Source organism: Chelonoidis abingdonii, chromosome 3 (genome assembly GCF_003597395.2).
Source record: "Chelonoidis abingdonii isolate Lonesome George chromosome 3, CheloAbing_2.0, whole genome shotgun sequence".
Taxonomy (NCBI): domain Eukaryota; kingdom Metazoa; phylum Chordata; order Testudines; family Testudinidae; genus Chelonoidis; species Chelonoidis abingdonii.
In genome coordinates this window covers 49,564,063-49,576,392 of record NC_133771.1, presented here as the reverse complement: position 1 = coordinate 49,576,392, position 12,330 = coordinate 49,564,063, and the positions used below count along the sequence as shown (strand labels likewise).

The following is a 12,330-nucleotide window of genomic DNA, read 5'->3' as shown; positions in this document are numbered from 1 at the left end:
ATACTATGGGTGTGTATTGTTGTACTTTGCAGAAAAATAAAAAGGCCAGGTCCCTGCCCCAAAGAATTTACAATTTAAACTAGAGATAGAAGAGGAAGAGATGGTAATCGAGAAAGGGTGAGGGGAAGTGTAATGGAGGAGGTTTATCTGACTGATATATAAATTTAAAATGTGAGTTAGATCACCTTTCTTTGTTAAGAAATGTACCTAAATCAGGTGGTACATTTTCATATTCTGCATGCTATTTGTTAGCATTTATTTTTGCATGCACATCTGTACTTAGTAAAGCAGCCCCTTTGCCTACACAGTAAAAATCTCTGTCTAGTCCTATATCTCAATGTGACTTTCTGATAGTTCCTCCTGAAGGTCTCAGGTCTCTTCAGAATCAATATACATACCCTCAGTGTTACAGTCTTTCCCATAATATAAACTCATAATCTTGATGTAATCTCTGACACTTCACTTAACCTCTGCCCCTCACATCCACACTGTCACCTTCCTCCTTGCCCTCCTTTTCCCTCTTCCTTTTCCAAAATGTGTTCCTTCCAATTTGCCCCTAATGCAAAGACATTATTCCATATTCTGCTAATTTTGTGTTTGGCAAATGAGACCTTCTTACCAACGGCCTTCTCCAGTTAATCCAAGTCTTTCTCCTCTTTTCAGTCCTTGTAAAAAAGAAGTAATGAGTTTAATTCTTCACAATTGTGTTGATAATGTTGGAACATAAAGAAGGAAAAAACAAACAACCTTGTGAATTTCAACTCGATAAAGTGGGAGGTGGGTGGAGGAAAGCAGCTCAAGTGAAAGAGGAAAATGTGGCAGGAAATAAAGTGTTATTTTGAAGTTCCAAGACCACCTCTTGTACTGCAAGAATAGCAGAGTATATATATATAAGAACCCAACGTAGAATAGAAAACTGGACTGTCAAATTAGATAATTACATGTTGTTTTTTGGAAAATAACAAAAAATTAGCTGCTGATATTCTTCAGAGGAGAATCCAGTCTTCCCTGACAAACATTGCATTTGTACGGACTTCTTTATTATTTTCAGGGGGAGGGATAGGTCAGTGGTTTGAGCATTGTCTTCTTAAACCCAAGGTTGTAAGTTCAGTCATTGAGGGTGCCATTTAGGGATGGAGGGGGAACTGTCAGGGACAATACTTGGTCCTGCTAGTGGAAGCAGGGGACTGGACTCAATGACCATTCAAAGTCCCTTTCAGTCTAGGAGATAGATATATCTCCAATTTTATTTTATTATTTATATATTATAATGACGAAGCTGTTGAACAGAGACTTATACACGCTCATTTTCTTTAAAGATAGAAACTAATTTGAAAGTGTCATGTGGTTCTGTGTTTTCCCATAACACTTCTCTCTAAAAATACTTTATTCTGTATAGCAAATGTTAATCCTACCTATAGAGGGCACAGTCCTGCAGCCCTTACATGCACAATGCTTCTTTCAGTTCTGATCAAGGGCATTGGATGTGGAGGGATTGCCACATCAGGCCCCTAATTTATTTTCAGAAAATAGTTTTGAGCTTTTCCCACAAAATCTCAGGGCATTAATAGTTTGTTAGGTGGGTGAATCCCAGTTTAGTTCAGATTTTACTAGTGAGCAAGTATACAATAGGGATTTTGATTGTTGCAAACATATACAGGATTTGGTCCATATGTGGATTAGAATAGCACTTTGATATGGTAATACCTCAGAGCTTCATTGCACAAATATGTATTTATTTACTTTACCATTCAGTGTGTTTGAGTTTTAATTTGTTTCAAGTTTGTCCAGTTTAGAATAGCAGATGGGAACTAATGTGATTTCAGTATTTCATAACTGTGGTAAGTTTAATTGAATCACTGTTTCAAATAGGTAGTACATTTCCAGTCCAAGGAGTTGACATACAAGGCACATAGAAAGATTGTACATAATAAAACTCACCCTAGAATTGAGAGTACTCCGCAAGGGATAATAGGCAGGGGTAGTAGTGCCACCTATTAAGGTTTCCCAACATAAAACCCTGTGTTCAGTTGTTTATAAATTTCCCTAACTTTAATTGGTCAAACTTTAACTGGTGCATAGGGTGGCAATGCCACTCCCTCAAATTTGGCATACTGCCCCCCACCCCCACCAAGGGCCTGGCTCAATCCTGGGTGGCACTGAGAACCAGGGCCCAGATTACAATGCCCAGGATGGGGAGTTGAGCCCAGCCAGCCCTTCAGGACAGGAGCCACTTCAACCAGGATGGGGGTTTTGTGGGACAAAGCAGGACAGTCCTGCGAAATTTGGAACTATTGGACAGGAAGAAGGGAGTTGGTAGGGGGAGAAGGTGAGGCTGGGACTAGTTGGGCAAGGGGACTGGGACTGGGAAGTCGTAAGGAAATGGTGGGGACTGGCTGGACCAGGACACAAGAACTAAAACCATTGGGGGGGGGGAGCGTAATGGAGGCGGGAGTGAGGGAAGACAGATCTGACAAGGAGCTGGTGGGCAGGGGAAGAACAGGGACTGACTGGAGAAAGGGACTGAGAGATGTGATCAGATAAGGGACCGGAACTAGGCCCTACAGTTCTCTGTACCTTATCTGATCAGTCCCATCCAGCTTCCTCCTCTTGGTATGATGGATGGCCATCTTGGCCAGCACCAGGAGGAAGTTGATGAGACAGTCCCATGACTCCATGGGGGCCATGGATAGGGTGTGCATAAATGAAAACATGGGGAGAAGTGCAGCCAGAATCTCAGTAAGAGGTTCTGGAGAAAGGGAAGAGGGCCTGCAATCTGATGCACCCTACATAAGATGTGTATCAGTTTGTTTCTCAGTGCAAAAGGGACAGGTGCCATGGGAGTTAATGAACCATGTCATGTACATGGTCATGCTCACTGGTCCATTGAGGAGACACCATCTAATATCCCTGGCAGGCTGTGGAACCAGGATGGAGTACAGACTAATCCATGGGGTTCCTCACCCTCCTTAGAAGACAAGAGGTCCTGCCACTTGGTGTTGGGGCAGGAACAATGGCAAGGAAGTGGGTGTTATGAAGCACAAATATATGCAGATGCTCTCTGGGTGCAGTTTGGAGATGATTGGATGGATGTCGTTCAGCCAACCCAGGCAAGTGCCAGATGATGAGTTCCAAGGATGAGGGGTGCGCGAGGGGCACCCTTTTACAGGACTCACTCATGGAAGGCAAGAGAAGTAAGAAGCAAGACTGCCCACACCTCCTGGAACATATGATAGGTGACATGCATTGGTCGAACGCTACAGCATCCACCTAGTCCCTCTGATTGTATTCAAGGAGGTCTCCAAGTCTGGTGGCATCAGCCAGGGCCATCCTCTGGTACACCAAGAGGGACTCCACCATCTGCACATGAGGATGGAGGTTTGAGCTGCCAGTCATATCGGAGCCCTTGGAAGCAGTGAAAGAAGGCATGTGCCAGCCAGCATGCTTTGTTCTAGACTATCTGTATGAAAAAGGAGTCTCTTTAGGACTGGAAGGCATGGTCCTGGCTGTGGATGCAAACCAAGCCCTGTATGCCCACTCCTGAGTAAGGGTCAGGATACCTACAGAGACCCAGTGCAGCCTTGGACAGAAAAACTCCACAATTTTATTCTGGAGGCTGGCTAGGGCATCCACAGTGTTAAACTGATGCCAGACCATGGACAGGATTAGATGATTGGGCACCTGCACTCTCACCCAAAGGGAAAGGCACCAGAGCAGCGTCATCCAGCTGCACAACCAGCTGACTACCCTGTCTTCGTGATGGACCCAGTTCTCCTGTGTGTGTGTGTGTGTGTGGTGGGGGGGATTGGTGGGTTTGCTCAAGGTCCTATTAAGCTTGACAAGACACTCCACAGAGGTGTACAACACCTGGAGAAGCCCCATGAAGCAGGGCCCAAAGCTAAATGCCTGCCAAGTACCTATGAGATACCTGTGATCCACCCTGAGTACTTGTGGCACCTTAGAGACTACCACATTTTTAGAGCATAAGCCTTCATAATGGCTGAGCCATTACACACATTAAATCTATTTCCCCATGTTAAGTATCCTCACATCTTCTTGTCAAACTGTGTGAAATGGGCTGTGTTGATTAACACTACAAAAGTTTTTTTCTCTTAATTAATTAGCCTCTTAGAGTTGGTAGGGCAACTCAGATCTTTTCATGTTCTCTATGTGTGTATATATATCTCCTTACTATATGTAAGTCAAAATAAGAGACGTTGATTTCAGCTACACCATTCCTGTAGCTGAAGTTGCGTATCTTACATCGACCCCCCCCACCCTACCCCAGTGTAGACCAGGCCTACGGTGCCACAAGTACTCCTGTTCTTTCTGTGGATACAGACTAACACAGTTGCTACTCTGAAACCTCTCATGACTACTACTGTGGAGAATTGGATTCTACCCCTGGTTCTGCCATGGAGTTCCTGAGTAATGCTAAACAAATCACTTAAATTAAACTTTTCACAGGTGGTCGCTAATTTTGTGTTCCTCATTTTCTGGTGCCCAAGTTGATACTCTGGGGTCTGATTCGAAGAACTGCTGAGCATTCACACTCAGTGAGAGCTGTGCTTTGAAAGTATAAAGTGCTAAATAATGGGAAGTATTAAACAATACCAGATGCTGGGTGTCTCAAATTGGGCATCTCAAAAGAGTGGATACTTTTGACTGTAATCTCTTTGTACTTTACCTCCCATCCTGTAAAACTGAGTAATAATACCTCCTCACCACTCAAAAGTGTTGCAAAGATAAATTAATGTTTGTGAAGCATTCAGATACTACAGTGATGAGCACCCTAGAAAAACCTATGCAGAAATTAATAATTCTGTCTTCAGAGCAGAGCACTGAATGAGGCAGGGGTCCTATGCCCCTTGCACAGGCAACCTTAATTCTGGAATTTCCTAGCTTCTGAGTGCTTGAATTTGCAACTTTAATAATGTTCTTTTAATATTTTTGTGTGTCTATGTGTCTGTGTGTGTGTGTGTATATATATATATATATTTAAAATTCCCCTCTCACCGCTATGGGTGGTATGTGTCTTCCTCAACCTCGGGTCCTCTACCAGAGGCCTGGGAGTTTGAGGGTTCTGCGCAGTATCTTAGCTGTTCCTAGCACTGCACTCTTCTGGACAGAGAGCTCTGATGTTGTTCCTGGGCTCGTGGATGCACCTCACGCAGCTAGCTCACAGCCCGAGCTCTTGCCACACTGACCACTTGGCCTCACTTCCACTCCTCGCTAGTTCCTTCAACCCTGTACTCTCCTACTTCTCATCTCCTTCTCCTGATTTGTCCACTTGCACGCTGATCATCACCCACCATGTCCTTCGGTCTGCTTTACCGACATGTCTGTGGTTGATTGCCAGTACCTCGCCTGTCCGTCGGATCTGGAATCCCACAAATCTTAAGCCCAGCTATTCCCCACCTTCTGCGTATCTCCCATCTGGTTCTGGGAGGTCTAGCCATACACTGTCACGATGCTGTACACAAGCCAGCCACTTGGTTGTCGCTTCTTTATGCTGCCTGTCCGCCTATCATACATCCGCCACTTATGTTTGGTACGTCCTGAGTCTCTCTGCACATCTCCACGCTTGGGTCCTTCTAGTTGTGCGGTTAGACCCTCTCAATGGATCTGGTGCCAGCTGCGTCTGTGCCTAATAGGCCTCATTCCAGCCCTTCCAGCCATGGTAGATTTCCAAGCAGCCACCTCACTATCTTGGATGACATCCCAGCAGTCTGTCTTGCATGCACTTCTCTTGTCTCCTCCCATGTCTGCTGCCCTCAGTCTCTCGACAGCTCATCTTGGGTGGCCACTTTACTGATGTATCCTGGTTCGCGGGTTCGTCCAGGACAGGGCGTTGACGCTCACCAGCCCCGCCGCCTTCTTCCACTGCTTTAACAGTCCTGGCTGACTGGGGGAAACCTCCGGGATGTAAGGAGCTCCGGCTTCACATTCGCACCCATGCCCTGGCACTCACATACCGCGTGCACTCACAGCAGGCGTATCGTGAGGCTGGATATCTGTTTCTTGCCCACGACTGGCTCTCAGGACCTGTTTCCTTTGAACTTGATGTTGCTGTTCCTTGCCGTCCTCACGGTCCATACTGTGGACGCCATAGCTGTACTTGTGCTAGTCTTATAGTTCTAGCTGGCTGATTGTTCCACCCCATATGACACTTCTGCCTCTCTCATCTACCATCGGCACACTATCCCATCCGAATGACACCCATATCCTCACTGATATCGCGCTGAATGGATACGACGTAGTGATCTCGTTCATTCCTAGCATACAGCTTGATGTATCTCATGTAGGGAGTGGCTCGTGTATTCCACTCCTAACGTACCCGTATCCATCCTTGGATTACTGGCTGAGGGGGTTTAAGCCTATGCAGAACAGCAGCGGGGACAGTGCATCACCTTGGTATATGCCGCACTTGATGGCCACTTGTGCAAGGTGCCTTGAGTTGACTTCCATTGTTGTCTTTCATAGTCCCATTGAGTTCTTGAGGAAGGTCCTTAGTGTCCTGTTGACTTTGTATAGCGCCAGACATTCACAGATCCACGTTTGTGGCATTGAGTCGTAGGCTTTCCTGTAGTCAATCCAGGCTGTAATATGTATATATGTAATTAGAAATCAAGGTTGTATATGCAGAAAAAATGGATGATGTCATACACAAATAAGGGAGAAAGGGGAATCAGAGCTCTTTACATCACTTGGATGAATGCAGAAGCCCCTGCCGTCAATCTGAGCATTCCTTCAGGGGAGAAGAAATCCGTACAGCAGCAGAATGGTTGAGCAAAGCAAGGAGCTGTCCAGGAAGTGATTGGGGTTTTGTTTGCAGATCTGTGACTGGTGGGGGGCAGGGGTACACTGAGATTCAGTCTCTCTTCATCAGTAGAATGAAGAAAAAGGTAGAGAAATTCTTTAGCCAGTGTTGAAAAATAGAGATAAGGGGAACTTTTTAGCTATGTCCTCCTCACCTCTTCTAATTACAAAGACTCTATGAAAATATAGGACTGATCATACTTATTTTCCCCGATCAGACCTGGTTCACAAACCTTCTGTCCAACTCTTCCAAGGTGTTGTCCAGGTTGCCTGAGATTCTGGGTCAATTTGTTATTTGGCCCATCGTTCAAAGCTTGGCGGATAAATTATCACAACCTGTCAGAAAGCTTGGCCTGCCATGCAGAATATGTTGTAATTTACGAAAAGCTATCTCCTGGATTAACTCAGAATCTTCCTCTGAGAGGGAAATTTCGCCTTTTTCTGTAGTAGGTACTACAACTCTCATTTTGGATGCATTCTTGGATGTGACTGGAAAAGGGTACAAAGTGCTGTGATATTGTATGCCTTGCCAATTAATTCAGTTCTGCAGCTCTCCCACGGTGTTTCTCATATAGAATATTTATTTAGGATCAGATACGTGATTTCTCGTAAGCCCTTTACGCTACTGCCTTGTCTTAACACATGGTCTTTAACACATAGCAGAATCCTCAGCTGCTTCTCCCTATGTTGGCATCAGGGGTATTCTGGGAAGTGTCAGATGGGGTTGATCCTTGCTAGTGGGATAGCTTCTTGGGAAGTTACTCTAACTTGCAGCAGGGGCTGTTTATGTCCTAGGCAGCTGCTGTGACAGCTGGGATGGAGCAGAGAGATGGCAGAAAGCTGCACTGCTGTACCTGGGGATGGAGTCATAGAATGTAGGACTGGAAAGGATCTTGTGAGGTCATCTAGTCCAGTCCCCTGCACTCATGGCAGGACTAAGTATTATCTGGACCATCCCTGGCAGATATTTGTCTAACCTGCTCTTAAAAATCTCCAATAATGGAGATTCCACAACCTCCCTATGCTATTTATTCTAGTGCTTAAGCACCCTGACAGGAATTTTTTCCTAATGTCCAACCTAAAGAGCCCTTGCAATTTAAGCTCACTGCTTCTTGTCCTATCCTCAGAGGTTAATGAGAACAATTTTTCTCCCTCCTCCTTGTAACAACCTTTTAGGTACTCGAAAACTGTTATCATATCTCCTCTGTCTTCTCTTCTCCAGACTAAACAAACCCATTTTTTTCAATCTTCTCTCATAGTTCATGTTTTCTAGACCTTTAATCATTTTTGTTGCTCTTCTCTGGACTTCCTCCAATTTGTCTACATCTTTCCTGAAATGTGGTGCCCAGCAGTGGACACAATACTCGAGTTGAACCCTTATCAGAGCGGAATAGAGCAGAAGAATTACTTATTGTGTCTTGCTTGCAACACTCCTGCTAATACACCCCAGAATGATGTTTAGTTTTTTGCAACAGTGTTACACAGTTGATTCATACTTAGCTTGTGATACAGTATGACCCCCACATCCCTTTCTGCAGTACTCCATCCTAGGCAGTCATTTCCCATTTTGTATGTGTGCAGCTGATTGTTCCTTCCTAAGTGGAATGCTTTGCATTTATCCTCATTGAATTACATCTTGTTTACTTCGGACCATTTCTCTAGTTTGTTGAGATCATTTTAAATTTTAATTCTATCCTTGAAAGCACTTGCAACCCCTCTCAGCTTGGTATCATCCACAAATTTTGTAAGTGTACTTTTTATGTTATCATCTAAATCATTGATGAAGATATTGAACAGAATAGGACCCAGAACTGACCCCACTCGTTATGCCCTTCCGGCATGACTGTGAACCTCTGATAACTATTCTCTTGGAACGCTTTTCCAACCAGTTAAGCACCCATCTTATGGTAGCTCCATCTAGGTTACATTTCCCTAGTTTGTTTATAAACAGACTAAGAGATCTGGCCCTTTGAGTTTATCTTTATGGATTAGTGAATTTGATGATCAGATGCATTTTAACTGCAAAATCTGGATTTTTTACAGATATCTCGATGTGAAATCTACACAAGGTACTAGTACATTGTTGCTTGGGATAGTTAAGGTGAATGTTGGTTGGCTCATTCTGTAGAAATTTTTCCTGGAGTTTGTGAAGGGAGAAACTGAGGAGCCTTTCAGGCATAGAAACTCAGGCGGTGCTGTGGATGTATATGCCTGATTATTGAGAGGACATGGAAAAGTCTGTCCATTAGAACTGCTGAATTTGCAGAAACTCCGTTTAATTAATGAATTATTATTTATCTATAGTATGGTAGCTTCCACATGTTGCTAGATACTGTTCATATGTACAGGAAGACACGGCCTCTGCTTTGAAGAGCTTGCAAACTGAACTCTCATTTGTAATTACAAATTTAAAGTTAAAATAAGAAAAATATATTTAATGTGATATATTTCATTTTCTTATGAATGAAATGCATAGGGCTAGTACTTTGCCTGCTCTAACAGCAGTCAGGACGGATGTTTGCTAATGTTTGTTTAAAAAGGGGGAGTTACTACTTTTCCGTCTGCCGGGAGGAGCCTCAGTCGTCACTCTGACTTCCCTTTCCTACCAAGAAAATACAGAAACTCTTTGACGTTTGAAAGTGAAGTTTCGGGAACTTATCTGCAAGTTTTCCTAAAGAATGATGGGGCAGTTCTTTAAACATAGGGAGGAATGGAATACAAAACTGATGGAACTAATGTGCTGTATGGGTTAGTAGTACAGTATTTACGATGGTTTGCATTTTCCAGACTTATAGTAGCATGTTTGCTTTGGAAAGGAAAGTTATAAGACCTGCAATAGGTAGCATAGCAGAGCTGTTACACTCTGAGAAATTTCTCAGAAATCATGAAAGAGCAAGTGCTATCACTCTTTAGAGACTTTCATACAGTAGGTTGAGTTTCATTTCCGAATTTTATATTTATACCACAGTGTTTAAAGTTGTCATAGTCTTTAATCATTGCATACAGTATGCCTAGTTTGCTATGTTTTGTTTTGAGATCAGGCAGGTTAAATGCATTTCTGAAGAGGTTGGTCTTTACCAAAACTATATTAAAGTTGTTTGCCTCTATCTTTTTCGTGTCTTTACCAGCTGACAGTTTTCTGCCACCTTTCATGTGAAGATCTCAAAACGCTTTACAAAGGTGGCTAAATATTATGATTCCCAGTATAACCTGACTCTGATGCACAAATAGGTAAATAACTTGCTGAAAATCATGTTATCGGTGAGAAGTGGAATTCAGGTCTCCTAATTTCTAGACAGGATTCACGTTCCCTAGACTAGAAGATAATTGAGGTGATAATTTGCAAGTCAAGGTCTGAGCTGTAGTAAAACTAAACATATCTGATTCCTTGTTTTTCAGTTGTATAGTTTATTATTTTCAGGGTAAAAAGAGAGAGATCCTGCCATACATATACATTTTATTTCCCTCTAAAGGGGAGAGGGATAGCTCAGTTGTTTGAGCATTGGCCTGCTAAACCCAGGGTTGTGAGTTCAATCCTTGAAGGGGCCACCTAGGGATCTGGGGCAAAATCAGTACTTGGTCGTGCTAGTTAAGGCAGGGGGCTGGACTCGATGACTTTTCAAGGTCCCTTCCAGTTCTAGGAGATTGGTATATCTCCAATTATTACCTTTTTTTTAATTACAATATGCAGATTGTCATCACTGTATACATCGGGTTATGCTTGTTATTTATTAATATGTGGCTTTCTTTTCAGAGTTGCTGAGCAGTCACAGGTCCCACTGATATCAATGGGAACTAAAGGTGCCCAGCTTCTTTGAAAATCAAGCCAATGATCTAAAATTTCAGATCATGTAATTAAAATTAACTCAGATTTGCATATTGTTTCATGGCCAGTTGAAGTCAGTATAGATTTACATTAGCAAAAGTAAAATTAGATCATGTCAAGCTCTGAATAGGATATGGCGCAGAACCAATTTACACTAAGGGGAAGTCCAGTTGGAACATATCCGCTGTGCAGCCTGCTCTCCCATAGTAAGCCAGCTCCAGTGGTTGATGCATGAGATGGCAGCTTTACTGCTTCACCCATCTTTTGTCAGAGGGCAGCCACTTCTCGAAAGTTATAACAAGGGTAACAACTGTGTCCTTACCTTGTGCAGGGGCTGCAAAAAGAGGTAGAGGCTCCTGGCACCCTTCTCCATTTTGCAGGCCTGCTGAGGCCATCTAACCTTAAATTTAGAATAATGTTGTCTAGTGATTACACAGTGTGTTTGAGTCTGCAGTGATTACACAGTGAGTTTGAGTCTGCAGCTCATATTAGATTTCTGCTTGGATTTTAGTTCTATTTTGTATTGGTTGGTAAAGTCAATGATTGGGGTGGTGCATAGTTGTAGGAAATCTATTCTGATCAGTGATATGAAAGGGAGCAAACATTAAAGTGAGATTTGAACAGTTTGTTTTTGCTATCTATCTTTTTAGGAACCCTCCTCACCACTCACATACCTCTTTTCCTTTGTAGCCCAATATAAAGGATCCTGATTCTTTAATGTGACCATTGGAAGTGCCTATTCATGCTTTCCATGAATGGATAAAATCTTACTGTTTTATTCTGTTGCTTTTGTCCTGTTGCCGCAGTCTTTTTGGGAAATCTGCTAACAGCTCCCACCTAAGAAAGTATTGGCAGCTGGAGCCTCATGCCAGTATAGTGAACATCCATGCCCACATTTAGGGGTGGAAGAATTCAAGACTATACAACCTTTAAATGAAAGCGCCTCATTCTCCTGCATATTGGAACAGGAAGCTCCCACGATCAAAAAGTATTTTGATGTCAAATAACTAGTCAATAGTCTTTCTGTTGGCAAATGGTTTAATGATTAATTAAATTTTACAGGGCCTAGCCCAAGTGGTCATGGCTTTTATTATATGCACCCAAATCCCTTTAGTGGAACCTTGAGAATAGAAAGCCAAAATCTTTGTTCTGGGGAGTGCTCTTCCTGATAGCATTACTAACAGAACAGGAGGAGACATGCTGATCTTACTGAGGAGGAGACCTGATATTTTGCATACAAAAATCTTTACTTTGACTTGGCCTAAGCAAATATTTTGTACTAAAATGAGATATTGCAAGAACATTTATACACAAAAACAGTGCTGTTATATATAGTGCCACTTAAATTAGTTCATGTATCTGTCTCACAGATTGTTTCTCTCTTCTAACATTACCAGAGTGTTTATTTGTAAATATTAATAAAAGCAGCAATGCAGAACCTTTTTCAGTGCTATATTATTTTTAGAGCTATTGAAAACTCTTTTTTTCCCCTTTTTCCTTCCCCAGATGAGCGGGACAAAGTACAAAAGAAAACCTTCACAAAATGGATAAATCAGCACCTCATGAAGGTCAGTTTATGTTTCTGTCATACCAATGGCATGGAATATTACCTTGGGTGAACGTGGGTTTTACTAAACATTTGATATGAGACTGTAATAGTGTTGCTGTGGAATAAGTTTCAAGAG

The 12,330-nt window shown here is 42.7% G+C and overlaps 1 protein-coding gene across 8 annotated transcripts in view; it reads left to right on the top strand.

Moving 5' to 3' along the window:
* DST (dystonin) overlaps nucleotides 1-12,330 on the top strand; it is a 465,365-nt gene that overhangs the window by 155,260 nt on the left and 297,775 nt on the right. For all 8 annotated transcript variants that reach the window (XM_032778396.2, XM_075063729.1, XM_032778395.2 and 5 more), the window contains one exon: nucleotides 12,152-12,213. In XM_032778396.2, coding sequence (XP_032634287.1) covers nucleotides 12,152-12,213 — 62 coding nt within the window. The remainder of the gene's footprint in view (nucleotides 1-12,151; nucleotides 12,214-12,330) is intronic.